This window comes from Phallusia mammillata, chromosome 7 (genome assembly GCF_965637545.1).
Source record: "Phallusia mammillata chromosome 7, kaPhaMamm4.hap1.1, whole genome shotgun sequence".
NCBI lineage: Eukaryota > Metazoa > Chordata > Ascidiacea > Phlebobranchia > Ascidiidae > Phallusia > Phallusia mammillata.
This window is the reverse complement of record NC_137258.1, coordinates 20,886,771-20,906,733: the sequence shown is the minus strand read 5'-3', so window position 1 is coordinate 20,906,733 and position 19,963 is coordinate 20,886,771. Positions and strand designations below refer to the sequence as shown.

At 38.8% G+C, this 19,963-nt stretch overlaps 3 protein-coding genes across 6 annotated transcripts; all 3 read left to right on the top strand.

The window, feature by feature from the left end:
• The first annotated feature begins 1,737 nt into the window (after nucleotides 1-1,737).
• LOC145239518 (gamma-butyrobetaine dioxygenase-like) lies at nucleotides 1,738-6,109 on the top strand. Of its 4 annotated transcripts, XM_080102845.1 has the most exons (10): nucleotides 1,738-1,803; nucleotides 2,097-2,230; nucleotides 2,378-2,603; nucleotides 2,923-2,998; nucleotides 3,063-3,107; nucleotides 3,989-4,110; nucleotides 4,398-4,599; nucleotides 4,659-4,781; nucleotides 5,264-5,368; nucleotides 5,832-6,109. In XM_080102845.1, exons 3-10 carry the CDS (start codon nucleotides 2,557-2,559, stop codon nucleotides 5,937-5,939), a joined length of 828 nt encoding a protein of 275 aa, XP_079958971.1. In that variant the 5' UTR covers nucleotides 1,738-1,803; nucleotides 2,097-2,230; nucleotides 2,378-2,556; the 3' UTR covers nucleotides 5,940-6,109. The 4 variants fall into 4 exon arrangements, with proteins under 4 accessions (XP_079958971.1, XP_079958973.1, XP_079958972.1 ...); XM_080102847.1 differs by lacking the exon at nucleotides 5,832-6,109 and having other exon boundaries at nucleotides 5,153-5,329; XM_080102846.1 differs by lacking the exon at nucleotides 5,832-6,109 and having other exon boundaries at nucleotides 5,143-5,329.
• A 1,435-nt stretch (nucleotides 6,110-7,544) lies between these two features.
• On the top strand, nucleotides 7,545-12,101 carry LOC145239076 (gamma-butyrobetaine dioxygenase-like). The gene is made up of 10 exons (XM_080102362.1): nucleotides 7,545-7,789; nucleotides 8,088-8,221; nucleotides 8,374-8,593; nucleotides 8,913-8,988; nucleotides 9,053-9,097; nucleotides 9,981-10,102; nucleotides 10,390-10,591; nucleotides 10,651-10,773; nucleotides 11,256-11,360; nucleotides 11,824-12,101. The coding sequence occupies exons 1-10, from the start codon at nucleotides 7,710-7,712 to the stop codon at nucleotides 11,929-11,931; spliced, it is 1,215 nt and encodes a 404-aa protein (XP_079958488.1). The 5' UTR covers nucleotides 7,545-7,709; the 3' UTR covers nucleotides 11,932-12,101.
• A 3,142-nt stretch (nucleotides 12,102-15,243) lies between these two features.
• Nucleotides 15,244-19,912, top strand: LOC145239516 (gamma-butyrobetaine dioxygenase-like). The gene is made up of 10 exons (XM_080102844.1): nucleotides 15,244-15,698; nucleotides 16,008-16,141; nucleotides 16,294-16,522; nucleotides 16,910-16,985; nucleotides 17,056-17,100; nucleotides 17,361-17,482; nucleotides 18,343-18,544; nucleotides 18,610-18,732; nucleotides 19,236-19,340; nucleotides 19,584-19,912. The coding sequence occupies exons 1-10, from the start codon at nucleotides 15,619-15,621 to the stop codon at nucleotides 19,689-19,691; spliced, it is 1,224 nt and encodes a 407-aa protein (XP_079958970.1). The 5' UTR covers nucleotides 15,244-15,618; the 3' UTR covers nucleotides 19,692-19,912.
• Nucleotides 19,913-19,963: the final 51 nt, after the last annotated feature.

Genomic DNA, 19,963 nt, shown 5'->3' with positions numbered 1-19,963 from the left:
AAAATATCATAGATGTGCAATGCTTATATTTATGGAAAATTTAAAATATTTCGCGACCCAGACTGGAAGGTCTCGCGACCCAAATTTGGGTCGCGACCCACTATTTGCGGACCCCTGCTCTAGTCAAACGATAGTGGAAAAAAATGCTCAATGTACTTTTTTGTTTTGTCTGATCAACGACATGTAGACACACGTAGTGTTATGTTCCACACTATGTTCCATTTTAATGCAAAATTTATTTATTTTTTCGGAAGAAACGATGCGTTACGGATTACCTCCGTCGAGAAGAACACGAAATGAAGTACAATAACTTGAACAGTCATAGCCTGCTGTGCCTTTTAGTTTGTGTGTAAGTTTTTGACTTAAATTACAGTTTAAAGAAGTATAAAGAGCACAATAAATAAATAAACTTACCAAAGACATCCTAAAAAACACATCTTGACTTCATAGTCTTGACTTCACTATGACATAGTAAGTTACCTAATTTCGAGGGCTGCGTGTAGTCACGTGGAAAGTGGCTCTGCAACAGGTCGGTAGCTACGGTTGGTTGCTAACGGGCTGGTAGGTCTCAGCAGGGTCAATTTGAGCAGAAATCTCACAGTAGTACAGTTTTTGACAGTTGCACGCAGTAAGCTTTTGTCAAATTAAAAAAAGCTCGCAGCAAGTCTAGAATATGTCAAAATACTTAATGTTGTGTGTTTTTTGCACCAGCTTGTTAGGTTGGCGATAAATAAAGTTGATGCGAAAATTCGCCAAGTAATTCGAGTATATGTTTAAAATTATATTTGAAGATTCGGATGCTTCTGTACTTTTCTGACCATGTGTTAAGGCAGAACAATTTCTCGTATATCATGCTATAACCCTCCTCTTTACGTCACAATGACAAACCTCCGCAGGTATTTTACTACAACAAGACTACCCTAGTATATATTAGTATATATATGCCAAAGCTTTAAAATGTACAATTTCAAAAAAATTGTGGGCGTGGGGAACATGGCGTCTTTTGCCCCGCCCCCTGGTTATGCCACTGCATGACACCCTGTCTTCTGTTGGCAAAACATACAGCGTTCAATTCAAAACATGCTCACATTTCAAAGGAAACGGAAATCAGTCTTTGTCTGTGCTGCTATTACACCATGTTGTTTTTTGCAATATCACAGAACATTGAAGTTTCCCACAGACTTCAATGCTGACGAGCCAGTTGGTGTGCAGAGTCAGTTCCAGCAAACCTCTCGCACTGTAGGCAGTTTTTTGACAGTGGCACCCATTAAGCTTTAGTCAAATTAAAAGAGGCTCCTAACAAGTTTGTTCTAGAAAATGTCAAAATACCTCTTTTATTGCACATGTTTTATGTTCATTGCACTAGCTTGTTAGAAATCAGTAACCGACAAGAAAAAATCATGTGTAATTAAAGGTTTTCAGTCCCCAAAAAGGGTATTGCGTTTCACAACATTCTTTTTTATGTCGTGCGAAGTCGTAAATTATGTTAGTGTGGTGTAAATACTATGTTCATGGCAGTAATATGTAAAAAAAATATGTGAGTCTCTTTGGAAAATGTAACAAAAGAAAACAGTTTAAAAATTTTATTTTAATGATGGTCTGTTATACAAATCGTAAATTGCTAGCACCTAGCAGTGTAATCAATCAACTGAAACTATCTATTATTTTCTAAAGTGGTGTTAAACTTTGTAAAGAGCAAAGCTGTTAGCAAAGTTAGCCAATTATGGCCGAAATCAAGTCTGTTGAAATTACATCGGACAAGAATATTTGTAAGGTTCTTTGGAAGGACGGCCACGTAAGCAGGTATTATTTTTTGTTTTTACAAGCTGTTGTTTTTCATGTTTTGTGTGCAGCACGTGTGCTGTAATTTACAGCACAGTGTAAGAAAACGTGTGACACAGTCGTAAGCGGTCCTAAAATTGGAAGCCAGAAGCACAAGCACAAATTTGGCGCAAACATTAGTGATATTTGGATACAAATGGGGCCGGGTGCAAAGTCAGGCCCTAATCAAGTCCGCCTTTTTTAAACTAATGCAACCCAGGTGTAAAAAACATGAACATTTGTTTCTCTTGAATACAGTCGTCACTTTTTTGCAGATTTCATGCAAGGTAGCTTCGTTATAACTGCAAATGCAATAGGTGCGAGCCACCATTTTCAGGCGTGTACACAGTGGATGTGCTACAACTTCCAGAAGAGCTAAACATTAGCGAAGCTCATATCTCCGAAAACGGTATGTGTCTACACAGCATGTTTGCTACAGATCCTTGAAGATATAATTAAGCTAACTTATCTTGTTTTTATAGTAACTTTATAATTAGAGCGTTATCAGGTCACAGTGAAACATAGTTTCCTTATACATCAGTAAATATTTTCGCAGGTACCGAGCTACGTGCAAGTTACGATGATGACATTTTACCCAAACACGAATCGCGCCATTGGGCCTCTTGGCTTCGCGCCAAGTGCTATTGCGCCGGTTGCCTGGAAACAAAAATTAACCAACGTGACGTCATCACTCGTCATATTAAAAATAATGCAAGTAGCAGGGAAATCCCCACAATGGACTATCAGGAGATTGCGGATGATTCCAACTCCGGATTGTTCAAGTAAGATTGCTGACTGGTTCAAAAGTCAGGCTGGAACACCGAATTTTATTGAAGCCTTTTCAACAACTACTTAACCTGAGCAATACATTGAAATATGTTTTTTGGGATAGTGTTTCTTGTTTAAAAATTTTAATTATTGGACAAGGGGGGTAATAAGTACTGCTTCATAGAAGAACTGTGACCTATTATTGCACTTATATTTTAGTAAATGTTACATTTAATTGTGGCTTTGTGTAGCACAGACCTTAAACCAAAAAATTCAAACATTAAATAAAGGAGAAATCTGACAATACAGTTAAAAATTTATTCTTGTGTACAGGCTGGTAAACAACCTGGTGGAAATCGGGTTTTGTCGCATCAAAAAAGTCCCATCCGAATCTGGTATGGTTCTAAAGGTGATTTTCTTTCAACCGGACGCAAATTTTTGCTTTGTTGGCAGCAACTGATTTTCTCTTACAGGTGGCTAGGAAAATTGGTTGTGTTGAATGTTCAACCTACGGCGAGGTTCGTGAATGTTTTGGTGTCTTAAACTGTACGACAATGTGCAATGGTTTGTACACTGGTAACTACGTCAAGTATTAAGTATCGAACACATTTCTCTCCGTTTATTCTTGAAATATACATTATTGTAGGCCTACCATACGTCCTCTTTTTGGATGACATGTCCTCCTTTTTAACAAAAACCAAGTTGTCCTCCGAGGACAAGAAAAAATGCCCAAATGTCCTCCTTTTAAAGGAATTTCTGATTTATCAAATGCATATGTGACAATTGTGTTAATGCTGTGGTGTGATAAACGTCAAACTATATTGTAAGCTTATATCATTTAATTTCTAAAGCTTTTATTTTTTGGGGGGCCTTAAAATGTTTTTTCACGTTCTTTTCAACAATGTGTCCTCCTTTTTGGGGATGTAAACATGGTAGGCCTACATTATTGTGTAAGTTCAATTTATAGGCTGAGTAACCTGAACTGCGCCTGTAGTATTACTCGCAAGGTACATACGGCTGTGTAAAACATGGCTGGGTGGTTTAAAGAGTGCTTCAGAGTTGTAAACGGGCCTGAAATTGTAGCCCTAACTCGGCCCAAACCCAAAAGTACAAGCCCGAAACCCAGCTCGAACTGGAATTCTTTTTGAAAAGCCCGTTTAGGCCCGAAAGTTTGATTTTCCTGCCTAAATTGAAGCCCCAGGAAAGACCAAGACAACAAACACAACAGACAATGGACTTGAACAAGATGTTTTAGGGCTGTCAGCAACTAGCTGCTTAGCGAGTTTTATTAAAAAAACAAACTAAGATAAAGTGGGAAGTCAGGCCCGAATCAAGCCGGCCTGACTTATAATTTTGGAGTGTTTGAATTTTAATAAAACCTTCGCTTTGTATTCTGTAGATGTTCGAAGTTTACGTAAAAGACTCGGAAAACGCAGCCTACACCAATCTAAAGCTGCCTTTCCACCAAGACCAGCCAACTTACGAATGCTCACCAGGTGTTCAATTGTTGCACGCGATAAGGTACAGTTAAAAAAGGGCTACAGCGCCTGTCAAAATGGGTTTTATTTATGTTAAGCCAAAGGTGTTGGCGGGCCTGAAAACATGCAAGCCCGAGACCTAAAGTTTCATTAGAATTAAACGTACAGTTAGATTGAACAAGGTTAAATTACAACACAAATATGACTTAAAGACTATGTTGTTTGAACTGAAGCCCGTACTCGACCCTAAAAGCGTTACCCGGCTTACAACTCTGTGGTAAGCATTTACTTCATGTTCAATAGCAAATGGTCTGTGCCTGTCGCCAACAGATTCGACGAATGCGTCACTGGTGGCGAATCGCTGTTGGCTGATTTGTTCGAAGCGATTGAGATTCTTCGCAAGGAGTCGCCCCAGCACTTCAAAACCCTTACTGAGGTTCCAGTTTCGTACGATACGATCGATCTTAACGGCGTGGCTCCGAGGTATTTAGAATGCCAAAAGTACCACATACATTTGGACTACTTCGGAAAGGCAAGTACATATACGACGGAGTTATGAGGATATCTTAAGGTTTTTTGTACAACTACCAGATTGTAGAAGTAAACTGGCACCCCGCATTGAACACTGCACCACAAGTACACGAAAAGGACGTGGACAGATACTACGCAGCTCATCGAGCTCTGCTGAAAATAATTCGACGACCCGAAGTCCAGGTAAACTTCGGTTGTACGAAATTTAAGAGCAGTATCAGAGGAGGCCAATAGGAGAAAAGTTTTTAGCTTTTTTTTTCAAAATTACTTTTTCGACACTGTTGTTGTACATATAAAGTTTGCTTCTGGCACTTTTTGTTCCAAAGCCTGTCACTGGTTTATATATTATTGTAAAAAAGTATACTAACACCATACCTCACGACAGGTTTCTTTTTAGCAAAGAGCACAAATACCCAATCAAAACGGTATTTATCAAAAAAATGCTAGCTGTTAGGGTTTGGGTAAGGTAAAAGGGAATATTATTAAAGATTCAATAAAACTATGTAAAAATGTACATTTTTTAAAACCTTCTTTCAAACCCAAGCCCTCTTTAGCTGCTGCTTCAACTCTTTACGCCACCTCCCGGAATTTATGTATGGTGTTAGTAGCTCTACCTGTTGAAAGCGGGAAAAAGTAAAACTTGAAGGTCCGTTACGTTGTTTCAGTATCGGTTTAAGATGGATTGCGGTGACCTGATAATTTTCAACAATCGCCGCATGCTTCATTCTAGGGAAGCATACGAGGCCAATGGAGGGATACGTCATTTGCAGGTTTGTACCAGGAGAGCTATTGGTGCCTTTCTGCTTAAAACATGATAAAAATGGTATTTTTTTATCATACAAATCGAAAAATATGCCAATTTTAAAAAATGAGCCAGAATTGACAAACTATAAAGTCATGAACTTCTGTTTTTAAGAAATTACTCCTCAGAACTTAAATCCAAAAGTTTGCTTAATTCCTAGAGAGGGAGCAAAGATCACCATCGAAAATTTAAAAACAAAATTTGTGTGAAATTGCTGACGGTTAGAGATATTTGGGTTATGAAGAGGTTTAATATAAATATAACATTAAAAATCACGTAAAAACTTTATTCCTGCGAACTGCTTTCTTACGCCCTCAATCTGAACTTAGCAAAATTTTGTAATTTTAATTTCTAACGTTGTCTCTACATTTTTCGCATGTTTCTTCAGTTTTTTGGGGCAAACGGTTATTTCATGTTGTTGTTTTTCACAGGGAACGTACGTGAAACTGGACGATTTGAAAAGCAAATACATGACACTTGCTCATCAACTAAACATACCTGTTGTACCACCAAAGGTTGGCAACAGATCGTCGTTTTAAAATGCAATAAAATCTTTGTTAACGCCGCTTAAAAGAGTGTTTTGCAACATAATATTAATTTGTGCAAATGGGTTTCGCAAATAAAGTTTGAGGTAGAAACCGAAAACGTCTCCAGCCCTGTAAGGTCACGTGATATGTGGCTCTAAAAATAAAAAAGGCGGCTTTGCAAACACAGACACTTAATACTGAAGTCGGTTGCTGCGCGTGTGTAACGTTTCTATTTAGCCTATTAAGACTGCGATATCTATCTAAGGTCTAAACTGACGTCACAAATTAAAATACAATTTTATGTTGACAAAGATTAGGTCATTCAATGTATACTTGGTCAAGCGTGAATTCACTTTTATACGCTTATAGATCTTTGCGTGCTAAATTCAGTTTCAATGAGAGTTAAAATATTTAGCAGTGCAATACCTCCAAATGCATACAACCATATAATTTTTTAAATAAGTCAACATACAACGTCTGCCCTGACGCAGCTAAGTCGAGGCGCTAATATGCCTTGCGTCGTGGGTTTCTTTCTTACATTCTAAAAAGATAATACATGCGGATAAAAGTAACGAGAAAATATACATCAATTATTCATTTTTGAAATGCATGGTTCTAGTTTGTTTCACAACGGCAAGCCTAAACTTTTTATCACAATCCGAGAAAAACAAGCCGTGTGCTCAAGAACATGACACCAGACGTTGGCAGCAAAATATTTTTTTTAAGTATTTTGTGACTTTTAACGTTCACCATCCGATGATACGTCACCCGCGTGTCCTGCAGACACGTAGCGACCGCATGGAAATCATAAATCGCCACAACCCTGTCCGGTCACGGAACATATTTCGCAAACCTCTTTTATAGTAGTGCAGTTTTTTGACAGTGCTGGCATGCATTAGGCTTCAGTCATATAGAAAGAGGCTTCCAGTCGGTCTAGATCAGTGCTCCGCAACTTTTTTCACGCACGTCACACCATACAAGCTTTAAATGTTCGGCGGCACACCTGAACCAAAAAATGCGATAATTTTTCGAAAGACTAAAAAGAGCATTAAGCAAGGGGTCTTAAACTTCTTTGAGGGCCCAAAACATATTTTGCGTTGGTAAAGGGCCGTACTCGTACTATTGGAACTTCTTCTGTAAAAGAAAGTAATTTGAACAAAAATATTATGTGCTTATGTTGTGCGTTCATGCCATTTAATGTACAAAAAACATTTGTAATGCAATAAACAGGATATACATGCAATACGACACAATTGAAAAATTTGACGCAACAATTGGAATTGCTGATTTTCAACAGGAGGAACTATTTCCATCATACGATTAAATAGTCGCATTTATTTCTAGCCATTACGAATAAAGTTGGAATAAAATTTAGTTGGATGTTGTAGACTACTGTATAATTTGCTATAATGTTAAAATACACAAAAACAAATTTAAAACAAAAAGTTACGGTTTTGCGGCGGCACACCCAGCATCGTCTTGCGGCACACCAGTGTGCCGCGGCACAGCGGTTGCGGAGCACTGGTCTAGATTCTGTCAAAATACCGGATGTTTAATGTTTATTCGCACCAGCTAATGTTGATTGCATCAGTTTTCTGAACCAAAAGAGTGTGTTGCGTTTCACAACATTTTTTAAGTTTTGTTATGTGAAGTCGTAAATTAGGTCAGGAGAGTAAGCAGAGTAATTAATCAAGTGGAGCTATCTAAATGTACAGTTTTGTAATTCTCCAAAGTGGTGTTAAATTTTGTGCAAAGCAAAGCTGTTAGCAAAGTTCGCCAATTATGGCCGAAATCAAGTCTGTTCAAATTACATCGGACAAGAATATATGCGAGATTCTTTGGAAGGACGGTCACGAAAGCAGGTATTTTTAACAAATGTTTTACAAACATTTGTTTTCTTTATGTATGTTTTCAAGTGTGCTGTGAGAAAAACGTGCGACACAGTCGTAAGCGAGCCTAAAATTGGAGGCCAGTAGCACGAGCCCAAATTTGGCGCAAACATTAGTGATATTTGGATACAAATGGGGCCGGGTGCAAAGTCAGGCCCTAATCAAGTTTTTTTTCAAACTACTACCCGAAAAGTTCTGCCTGAATTGCAACCCAGGTGTAAAAAAACCTGAAAATCTGTTTTTCTTAGATACAGTCGTCACTCTTTTACAGATTTCATGCAAGGTGGCTTCGTTACAACTGCAAATGTAATAAGTGCAAGCCACCATTTTCAGGCGTGTACACAGTGGACGAGCTGCAACTTCCTGAAGTGCTAAACATTAGCGAAGCCCATATCTCTCGAGACGGTATGTGCTTACACAGCATGTTTGCTACAGATCCTTAAAGATATAATTAAAAAAAGCAAACTCAGCTCATGTTTGTATTGTAACCATAATTAGAGCGTTATTTGACCACAGTGAAACACAGTTTGCCTAATGGACAAGCACATATTGCGCAGAGCTACGTGCAAGTTACGACGGTGACTATTTACCCGAACACGAATCGCGCCATCGGGCCTCTTGGCTTCGCGCCAAGTGCTATTGCGCCGGTTGCCTGGAAACAAAAATTAACCAACGTGACGTCATCACTCGTCATATTAAAAATAATGCAAGTAGCAGGGAAATCCCCACAATGGACTATCAGGAGATTGCGGATGATTCCAACTCCGGATTGTTCAAGTAAGATTGCTGACTGGTTCAAAAGTCAGGCTGGAACACCGAATTTTATTGAAGCCTTTTCAACAACTACTTAACCTGAGCAATACATTGAAATATGTTTTTTGGGATAGTGTTTCTTGTTTAAAAATTGTAATTATTGGACAAGGGGGGTAATAAGTACTGCTTCATAGAAGAACTGTGACCTATTATTGCACTTATATTTTAGTAAATGTTACATTTAATTGTGGCTTTGTGTAGCACAGACCTTAAACCAAAAAATTCAAACATTAAATAAAGGAGAAATCTGACAATACAGTTAAAAGTTTATTCTTGTGTACAGGCTGGTAAACAACCTGGTGGAAATCGGGTTTTGTCGCATCAAAAAAGTCCCATCCGAATCTGGTATGGTTCTAAAGGTGATTTTCTTTCAACCGGACGCAAATTTTTGCTTTGTTGGCAGCAACTGATTTTCTCTTACAGGTGGCTAGGAAAATTGGTTGTGTTGAATGTTCAACCTACGGCGAGGTTCGTGAATGTTTTGGTGTCTTAAACTGTGCGACAATGTGCGATGGTTTGTACACTGGTAACTACGTCAAGTATTAAGTATCGAACACATTTCTCTCCGTTTATTCTTGAAATATACATTATTGTAGGCCTACCATACGTCCTCTTTTTGGATGACATGTCCTCCTTTTTAACAAAAACCAAGTTGTCCTCCGAGGACAAGAAAAAATGCCCAAATGTCCTCCTTTTAAAGGAATTTCTGATTTATCAAATACATATGTGACAATTGTGTTAATGCTGTGGTGTGATAAACGTCAAACTATATTGTAAGCTTATATCATTTAATTTCTAAAGCTTTTATTTTTTGGGGGGCCTTAAAATGTTTTTTCACGTTCTTTTCAACAATGTGTCCTCCTTTTTGGGGATGTAAATATGGTAGGCCTACATTATTGTGTAAGTTCAATTTATAGGCTGAGTAACCTGAACTGCGCCTGTAGTATTACTCGCAAGGTACATACGGCTGTGTAAAACATGGCTGGGTGGTTTAAAGAGTGCTTCAGAGTTGTAAACGGGCCTGAAATTGTAGCCCTAACTCGGCCCAAACCCAAAAGTACAAGCCCGAAACCCGGCTCGAACTGGAATTCTTTTTGAAAAGCCCGTTTAGGCCCGAAAGTTTGATTTTCCTGCTTAAATTGAAGCCCCAGGAAAGACCAAGACAACAAACACAACAGACAATGGACTTGAACAAGATGTTTTAGGGCTGTCAGCAACTATAGCTGCTTAGCGAGTTTTATTAAACAAACAAACTAAGATAAAGTGGGAAGTCAGGCCCGAATCAAGCCGGCCTGACTTATAATTTTGGAGTGTTTGAATTTTAATAAAACCTTCGCTTTGTATTCTGTAGATGTTCGAAGTTTACGTAAAAGACTCGGAAAACGCAGCCTACACCAATCTAAAGCTGCCTTTCCACCAAGACCAGCCAACTTACGAATGCTCACCAGGTGTTCAATTGTTGCACGCGATAAGGTACAGTTAAAAAAGGGCTACAGCGCCTGTCAAAATGGGTTTTATTTATGTTAAGCCAAAGGTGTTGGCGGGCCTGAAAACATGCAAGCCCGAGACCTAAAGTTTCATTAGAATTAAACGTACAGTTAGATTGAACAAGGTTAAATTACAACACAAATATGACTTAAAGACTATGTTGTTTGAACTGAAGCCCGTACTCGACCCTAAAAGCGTTACCCGACTTACAACTCTGTGGTAAGCATTTACTTCATGTTCAATAGCAAATGGTCTGTGCCTGTCGCCAACAGATTCGACGAATGCGTCACTGGTGGCGAATCGCTGTTGGCTGATTTGTTCGAAGCGATTGAGATTCTTCGCAAGGAGTCGCCCCAGCACTTCAAAACCCTTACTGAGGTTCCAGTTTCGTACGATACGATCGATCTTAACGGCGTGGCTCCGAGGTATTTAGAATGCCAAAAGTACCACATACATTTGGACTACTTCGGAAAGGCAAGTACATATACGACGGAGTTATGAGGATATCTTAAGGTTTTTTGTACAACTACCAGATTGTAGAAGTAAACTGGCACCCCGCATTGAACACTGCACCACAAGTACACGAAAAGGACGTGGACAGATACTACGCAGCTCATCGAGCTCTGCTGAAAATAATTCGACGACCCGAAGTCCAGGTAAACTTCGGTTGTACGAAATTTAAGAGCAGTATCAGAGGAGGCCAATAGGAGAAAAGTTTTTAGCTTTTTTTTTCAAAATTACTTTTTCGACACTGTTGTTGTACATATAAAGTTTGCTTCTGGCACTTTTTGTTCCAAAGCCTGTCACTGGTTTATATATTATTGTAAAAAAGTATACTAACACCATACCTCACGACAGGTTTCTTTTTAGCAAAGAGCACAAATACCCAATCAAAACGGTATTTATCAAAAAAATGCTAGCTGTTAGGGTTTGGGTAAGGTAAAAGGGAATATTATTAAAGATTCAATAAAACTATGTAAAAATGTACATTTTTTAAAACCTTCTTTCAAACCCAAGCCCTCTTTAGCTGCTGCTTCAACTCTTTACGCCACCTCCCGGAATTTATGTATGGTGTTAGTAGCTCTACCTGTTGAAAGCGGGAAAAAGTAAAACTTGAAGGTCCGTTACGTTGTTTCAGTATCGGTTTAAGATGGATTGCGGTGACCTGATAATTTTCAACAATCGCCGCATGCTTCATTCTAGGGAAGCATACGAGGCCAATGGAGGGATACGTCATTTGCAGGTTTGTACCAGGAGAGCTATTGGTGCCTTTCTGCTTAAAACATGATAAAAATGGTATTTTTTTATCATACAAATCGAAAAATATGCCAATTTTAAAAAATGAGCCAGAATTGACAAACTATAAAGTCATGAACTTCTGTTTTTAAGAAATTACTCCTCAGAACTTAAATCCAAAAGTTTGCTTAATTCCTAGAGAGGGAGCAAAGATCACCATCGAAAATTTAAAAACAAAATTTGTGTGAAATTGCTGACGGTTAGAGATATTTGGGTTATGAAGAGGTTTAATATAAATATAACATTAAAAATCACGTAAAAACTTTATTCCTGCGAACTGCTGTCTTACGCCCTCAATCTGAACTTAGCAAAATTTTGTAATTTTAATTTCTAACGTTGTCTCTACATTTTTCGCATGTTTCTTCAGTTTTTTGGGGCAAACGGTTATTTCATGTTGTTGTTTTTCACAGGGAACGTACGTGAAACTGGACGATTTGAAAAGCAAATACATGACACTTGCTCATCAACTAAACATACCTGTTGTACCACCAAAGGTTGGCAACAGATCGTCGTTTTAAAATGCAATAAAATCTTTGTTAACGCCGCTTAAAAGAGTGTTTTGCAACATAATATTAATTTGTGCAAATGGGTTTCGCAAATAAAGTTTGAGGTAGAAACCGAAAACGTCTCCAGCCCTGTAAGGTCACGTGATATGTGGCTCTAAAAATAAAAAAGGCGGCTTTGCAAACACAGACACTTAATACTGAAGTCGGTTGCTGCGCGTGTGTAACGTTTCTATTTAGCCTATTAAGACTGCGATATCTATCTAAGGTCTAAACTGACGTCACAAATTAAAATACAATTTTATGTTGACAAAGATTAGGTCATTCAATGTATACTTGGTCAAGCGTGAATTCACTTTTATACGCTTATAGATCTTTGCGTGCTAAATTCAGTTTCAATGAGAGTTAAAATATTTAGCAGTGCAATACCTCCAAATGCATACAACCATATAATTTTTTAAATAAGTCAACATACAACGTCTGCCCTGACGCAGCTAAGTCGAGGCGCTAATATGCCTTGCGTCGTGGGTTTCTTTCTTACATTCTAAAAAGATAATACATGCGGATAAAAGTAACGAGAAAATATACATCAATTATTCATTTTTGAAATGCATGGTTCTAGTTTGTTTCACAACGGCAAGCCTAAACTTTTTATCACAATCCGAGAAAAACAAGCCGTGTGCTCAAGAACATGACACCAGACGTTGGCAGCAAAATATTTTTTTTAAGTATTTTGTGACTTTTAACGTTCACCATCCGATGAAAACAACAAGCGACATAGTTGTGCCCACAAACATGGAAGCGAACAATTGCAATTTATTTCAGGCAAATTACACAAACAGATTTCGTCATTACTTTAGCTGCACACAACGTCATGCTTGAAGTTAAAAGCCTGTTCACCCCGGACGTAGCGTAGCGAAGTTGGGCGAACGTTTAACTTCTTTAGGAAAAGTCCACGCCACTGCATGACACCCTGCCTTCTGTTGACAAAACTTACAGCGTGCAATTTGAAACGTGATTAGTGACCACATTTCACAGGAAACGGGAATTAGTGTTTGTCTGTGTTGCCATCACACCATGTTGGGTTTCGCAATATCACACCATGTTCAATTTTCGCTGCTGGATCTGCAGCGGTCCCATGCAATAATTTAGAACGCACGGCAGACTTATGTATGTACAAAATCCGCAACTTAGCTGCGGACGAGCCGAAAAGCTCCGAATTTCTCCTGAACCATGTCCACTTTTTTTTACAATCGCCATGTGCGTAACCAGTGTGTTTTTAAGGTGTTTTGGGGGACCGAAACGATCCCCCAAATTTCTCCAGCGGTTTCCCAAAATTTGGACTTGCAACTACAACTACAGTTTTTGGTATTTAAATGAAACACTTGCGGTCACCCAAACCAAACCTTAAAAAAAAGTAAAATTTGAAGATTATTGTCTGTATGCGGTAATGCAATGATTGGTTTATTTTACTGTACAACGTGGTTGAGTGAGGCTGTACTTGGCTATGGCTATACTCTGCCATCAAAACTCTCAGAAAACCACTTATGATGCAATACTCCAAGTTACTGAGATGAAGCCACATAAAATGCTTATGATGCAATAATTCAGTCATGATGGAGAATTAAAATTACTTTAAAATTGAAATGAAAAAAGTTCGTTTGGGCAGAACTGAATCACAATAGCGCGACCCATTTTTTGACCCTGCGCGATCCATACTTTGAGAACCACTGCCCTAGCGAATCATGGGGGCTAATGAAAAGACAAATTAGTTCATCTGTTAATTAATCAGAGATAGGACAGTGCATTTACTGCATGGGCACTGGCGTTGGCGCTTACATTTATCATATAATAAAGAGTTTGGTCTTGGTTTGGAGATCTAATACAGGTTTAACGGTTTGTTTTGACTCTTTTGCAATACCTATTGTTACTGTTAAATGCTGTCAATGTTAATTGTATTTTGTTTGAACAGGAAATTAACTGATCTGTATCACTGTCATTACCTTAGGCGAGTATTTAAAACAACCTAACCCACTTATTGCATGCATGTCGGCGCCAGTCGACTCCCGGAACCAGGAAGCTCAATTCGGTCCAGTATTTTTACTGGGACGAGCCCCAGAAACGTTGACAGCAAACCCGTGAGGCTTTTGAAATATATTCGGAGCCATGTGGAAGGAATTTCAACCGATTAGAGGCCGGGAGGCAGTCACCCAAATTGATTATCGTCTACGCCAGTTGGGCCGTACATACTAGTGATGCACCGAACCCGCCTAAAAAGGTTCGGGCCGAAACCGAATATTCGGCCACGAGGCCGAATAATTTCGGCCGAATCAGGCCGAACCAAAAATCCCCGTTTCTATAGATGTTTTCAACTGAACTTTGTGTCGTTGATGCGAGTGAAGTGAAATATGACAAATCAAAATCACTTCCACAATGCCGAAGCTTTACTAAACTTGTAATATTTTGCAGACAACGTGGCTCGTATTTTATAGATACAACAATTAGTTGCTTCATGACGTTTCGTATTGGTGAAAATGATAGTTTGGGCATTAATTCCATGCAATAAAAAAGTTCGGTTTCGGCCGAATTTTCAAAAAAGTTCGGGCCGAAACCGAAACATCGGAAAACAGCGTATTCGGCCGAAATGTTTCGGCCAACCGAAACTTCGGTGCATCACTAGTACATACGTCACCCGCGTGTCCTGTAGACACGTAGCGACCGCATGGAAATCATAAATCGCCACAACCCTGTCCGGTCACGGAACATATTTCGCAAACCTCTTTTATAGTAGTGCAGTTTTTTGACAGTGCTGGCACGCATTAGGCATCAGTCATATAGAAAGAGGCTTCCAGTCGGTCTAGATCAGTGCTCCGCAACCTTTTTTCACGCACGTCACACCATACAAGCTTTAAATGTTCGGCGGCACACCTGAACCAAAAAATGCGATAATTTTTCGAAAGACTAAAAAGAGCATTAAGCAAGGGGTCTTAAACTTCTTTGAGGGCCCAAAACATATTTTGCGTTGGTAAAGGGCCGTACTCGTACTATTGGAACTTCTTCTGTAAAAGTAATTTGAACAAAAATATTATGTGCTTATGTTGTGCGTTCATGTCATTTAATGTACAAAAAACATTTGTAATGCAATAAACAGATATACATGCAATACGACACAATTGAAAAATTTGACGCAACAATTGGAATTGCTGATTTTCAACAGGAGGAACTATTTCCATCATACGATTAAATAGTCGCATTTATTTCTAGCCATTACGAATAAAGTTGGAATAAAATTTAGTTGGATGTTGTAGACTACTGTATAATTTGCTATAATGTTAAAATACACAAAAACAAATTTAAAACAAAAAGTTACGGTTTTGCGGCGGCACACCCAGCATCGTCTTGCGGCACACCAGTGTGCCGCGGCACAGCGGTTGCGGAGCACTGGTCTAGATTCTGTCAAAATACCGGATGTTTAATGTTTATTCGCACCAGCTAATGTTGATTGCATCAGTTTTCTGAACCAAAAGAGTGTGTTGCGTTTCACAACATTTTTTAAGTTTTGTTATGTGAAGTCGTAAATTAGGTCAGGAGAGTAAGCAGAGTAATTAATCAAGTGGAGCTATCTAAATGTACAGTTTTGTAATTCTCCAAAGTGGTGTTAAATTTTGTGCAAAGCAAAGCTGTTAGCAAAGTTCGCCAATTATGGCCGAAATCAAGTCTGTTCAAATTACATCGGACAAGAATATATGCGAGGTTCTTTGGAAGGACGGTCACGAAAGCAGGTATTTTTAACAAATGTTTGTAAAACATGTTTTTGTATGTTGTTTTCTTTATGTATGTTTTCAAGTGTGCTGTGAGAAAAACGTGCGACACAGTCGTAAGCGAGCCTAAAATTGGAGGCCAGTAGCACGAGCCCAAATTTGGCGCAAACATTAGTGATATTTGGATACAAATGGGGCCGGGTGCAAAGTCAGGCCCTAATCAAGTTTTTTTTCAAACTACTACCCGAAAAGTTCTGCCTGAATTGCAACCCAGGTGTAAAAAAAACAGAAAATCTGTTTTTCTTAGATACAGTCGTCACTCTTTTGCAGATTTCATGCAAGGTGGCTTCGTTACAACTGCAAATGTAATAAGTGCAAGCCACCATTTTCAGGCGTGTACACAGTGGACGAGCTGCAACTTCCTGAAGTGCTAAACATTAGCGAAGCCCATATCTCTCGAGACGGTATGTGCTTACACAGCATATTTGCTACAGATCCTTAAAGATATAATTAAAAAAAGCAAACTCAGCTCTTGTTTGTATTGTAACCATAATTAGAGCGTTATTTGACCACAGTGAAACACAGTTTGCCTAATGGACAAGCACATATTGCGCAGGCACCGAGCTACGTGCAAGTTACGACGGTGACTATTTACCCGAACACGAATCGCGCCATCGGGCCTCTTGGCTTCGCGCCAAGTGCTACTGCGCCGGTTGTCTGGAAACGAAGATCAACCAGCGTGACGTCATCAGTCGTTATTTAAAAAACAACAACCGAAAAATGAGGGAAATTCCCACCATGGACTATCAGGAGATTGCGGATGATTCCAATCAGGGATTATTTAAGTAAGATTGCTATTGCTTTTTGTGGGTGCATCTAAAATATACAGACTCGCTTAGTGCATTATTATCACCGCTTGGTGCACCTTTATATCACTTGGTGCACCTTAACATCTTTGGTGGATCTTAACTTAGCTTTGTACATATGAACATCACTTGGTTCACCTTTGTATCGCTTGGTTCACCTTTATGCCACTTAGTGCATCTTTATATCGACAGGTAAAGGTGCACCTAGCATAAAAGAGGTGCACCATCTAGCAATATAAAGGTTTACCAAGCCATATTAACGTGATGTTAAGGTGCGCCAAGCAATCCAAGCCAGACACCTCGCAAAACAACCTGGTATGTTACCAGATTAAAAATGTCACTAAAGTCGTGTTTGTGCATGTACAGGCTGGTAAACAACCTGGTGGAAATCGGTTTTTGTCGCATCAAAAAAGTCCCATCCGAATCTGGTATGGTTCTAAAGGTAATTTTTAAGTCAACTGACTTGGATGAAAAGTGTTACTTGCTTACGTAGCAACTAATTTTCCTTTCAGGTGGCAAGGAAAATTGGCTGTATTGAATCTACATCTTACGGCGAGGTTTGTGAGTTTAGGGTGTAATAAACTGTATTACGCCAAAGTGCACTTTCTTGCACATACTATAAGTATCAAGCATCGAACCTCAGTTTAATCTTAAAATATACATCGTTGTGTCAAGCTCAAGCACGGATAAAATTTGCCAAGACGCTAAGTAAACATAACTGCAATATAACACGAAAGACATAAGCTGTGTAAAATTTGACTGTGTCGATTGAAGAATGTTTGATTTCCCGACAAAACCTGCGCTTTCTTTTCTGTAGATGTTCCAAGTGTACGCTAGAGACTCAGAAAACGCGGCTTACACCAATCAAAAACTGCCTTTCCACCAAGACCAGCAGACCCACGAATGCTCACCGGGTGTACAATTGTTGCATGCGATAAGGTACAGTTAAATAAGGTCTACAGCGACTTGCAAAATGGGTTCAATATATGGCAGGCCAGAGTTGTGAAATGCGCCTGAAAACGTATAAGCCCAAAACCTGGCGATAACCGAAATTTTGATGCGATAAACCTACAGTCAGATTGAACAAGGTTAAATTACAACACAAATATGAAGTTAGGACCCAAATCAAGGTCTTTTTATTAAAACTGAAGCCATACCTGACCCTAAAAGCGCGACCCGACATACAACTCTGTGGTAAGCATTTACTTTATGACAATTGGTCGGTAATTATGAGTCCCCTTCCCGGAGGGGGGAACGCATTCTGTTTCTGTCAGTATTTTGTTCCTTTTTTCTGTCTAACGCTGGTTTGTTCCATGCGTTTGGTCAAGAAGGAGTGCTTTAAACTTATTCAAATTTACGCATATTATATTTGCTACTCGAAGTTGATCCTCCTAATTAGTAAAACATGGGCTTTTGTTTCAAGTCAAGTAAAATTTATATGCTTAGTTACTTCATCATCACAGTTCCATTCTTAAACGGTTACGTAAATAGCAAGTACACCGAAAAACCGCGGGTTATCGAATCAAGTGTCCTGTTATTTGAATGTTTTATTATTGTTTTTTCCTAACACGCGGGGGGGGGGACCTATTAGTTTCTCCTTGCAAAAAAGTTCACGTTGGTAGGTCAAATGGTGTGTATAGTAAATAGGATATAGAATATGTAAATAAAAATATTTAGGAAAATCGCATTTTCAGTTTGATTTGGGTTTGAAATTGAACTGTTATAATAAGTCACCATAATTTTGAATCTTGCGCGGGTTAGATATTAAATAGCAAATGGTCTTTGCCTGTCGCCAACAGATTCGACGATTGCGTCACTGGTGGCGAATCGCTGTTTGCTGATTTATATGAAGCGATTGAGATTCTCCGCAAGGAGTCGCCCCAGCATTTCAAAACCCTAACTGAGGTTCCTGTCTTGTACGATACGGTCGATCTCGACGGCATATCTCCGAGGTTTTTCGAGTGTCAAAAATATCACATACATTTGGACTACTTTGGAAAGGTAAGTACATGTACCACTAAAATAAGTGGATTTTCTCATGAATGGTTGTTTTATATGACTTTTAGATTGTAGAAGTAAACTGGCACTTAGGATTTAACGCGGCACCACAAGTACACGAGAAGGACGTGGACAGATATTACGCAGCCCATCGAGCTCTGCTGAAAATTATTCGTCGACCCGAAATGCAGGTAGGCTATAGTTTGATTGTACGAAATCACAAGACCGAAAAAAAGAAAAGCTGTGGAATTGTTTTAGGGAAAAAAATATTTTGACCCTGTTTCTTTAGATAGCAAGTTGTTTTCTGGCATTTTTAGTTTTAAGGCCTGTCACTAGTTTGAACCTTGCTGTAAGCGGGTCAAGCAGGCCCGAACTCGAATTGTTTTTGAGAAGCCCGTTTAGTTTTGATAGGTTGATTGACAGGCCTATATTGAAGATGGACAATAACAGACAATAGTCTAAACAAGACGTTTAAGTTCAGTTGGCCATTACGTTATATTAACCAACTAGCTACTTGGCTCGGTAACTTATATTTAACAAAAATACCGACACAAAATATCAAGTCAGGCTCGAATCAAGCCCGTTGTGAAAACAATTAAAGCACGAAACCGACTCAAACACGACTTTAAAACTCGGGCTAATGAAGTAACACCTGAAACCCGATCCAACCTACAACTCTGGTACGTTGTTACAGTATCGGTTTAAGATGGATTGCGGTGACCTGATAATTTTCAACAATCGCCGCATGCTTCATGCTAGGGAAGCATACGAGGCCAATGGAGGGATACGTCATTTGCAGGTTTGTCCCAGTGGAGATACCAACGCGAGAAATCAAATCACCAAAGTTTGGTAAAATCCGATAGAGGGCGCAAAAATTAACAAATACTTAAAAGCAAATTGTATGAAAATTTTCACGGTTAGAGCTATCTGGATATCTGGATTTCATTACAAAACTAACAAAAGTCCTCATGTTAATATTTCTACCGTTTTCCTATGTTTTTGCTTTATTTGAACGTTTATATGATGTTGTTGTTTTTCACAGGGAACGTATATAAAACTAGATGAGATGAAAAGCAAATACGTGACACTTGCTCATCAACTAAATATATCTGTTGTGCCACCAAAGGTTGGCAACAGATCGTCATTTTAAAAGGCAATCAAAAGACTTTGTAAATATTAGTGATTTCGCATATTATTAATCTATGCAAAGCGGATAGCATATTGGAAGCCAAAAGCGCGATAATTATTGCATCAAGGGGGTGTTTTTGATTGACAAAATGTTGCTTCATTTGATTCTGCTTGCCTTCTAATGAATATGAATTTGGTTGTAAATATGTAATAAACGAACCACATTAAAGATTGTTTTCCATGTTGGCCATTGAAAAGAAAGCAGAAATAGTTAACAGCTTAGCGTACTTTAAA

Bases quoted from the DNA above. Each gene is read 5' to 3' on its own strand.
- LOC145239518 (XM_080102845.1), top strand. From the start codon at position 2,557: ATGGACTATCAGGAGATTGCGGATGATTCCAACTCCGGATTGTTCAA. The intron at 2,604-2,922 runs GTAAGATTGCTG...TCTTGTGTACAG, and splicing joins TCCAACTCCGGATTGTTCAA to GCTGGTAAACAACCTGGTGG. The intron at 4,782-5,263 runs GTAAACTTCGGT...ACGTTGTTTCAG, and splicing joins TTCGACGACCCGAAGTCCAG to TATCGGTTTAAGATGGATTG.
- LOC145239076 (XM_080102362.1), top strand. From the start codon at position 7,710: ATGGCCGAAATCAAGTCTGTTCAAATTACATCGGACAAGAATATATGC. The intron at 8,594-8,912 runs GTAAGATTGCTG...TCTTGTGTACAG, and splicing joins TCCAACTCCGGATTGTTCAA to GCTGGTAAACAACCTGGTGG. The intron at 10,592-10,650 runs GCAAGTACATAT...TACAACTACCAG, and splicing joins ATTTGGACTACTTCGGAAAG to ATTGTAGAAGTAAACTGGCA.
- LOC145239516 (XM_080102844.1), top strand. From the start codon at position 15,619: ATGGCCGAAATCAAGTCTGTTCAAATTACATCGGACAAGAATATATGC. The intron at 17,101-17,360 runs GTTTGTGAGTTT...TCTTTTCTGTAG, and splicing joins AATCTACATCTTACGGCGAG to ATGTTCCAAGTGTACGCTAG. The intron at 19,341-19,583 runs GTTTGTCCCAGT...TGTTTTTCACAG, and splicing joins GAGGGATACGTCATTTGCAG to GGAACGTATATAAAACTAGA.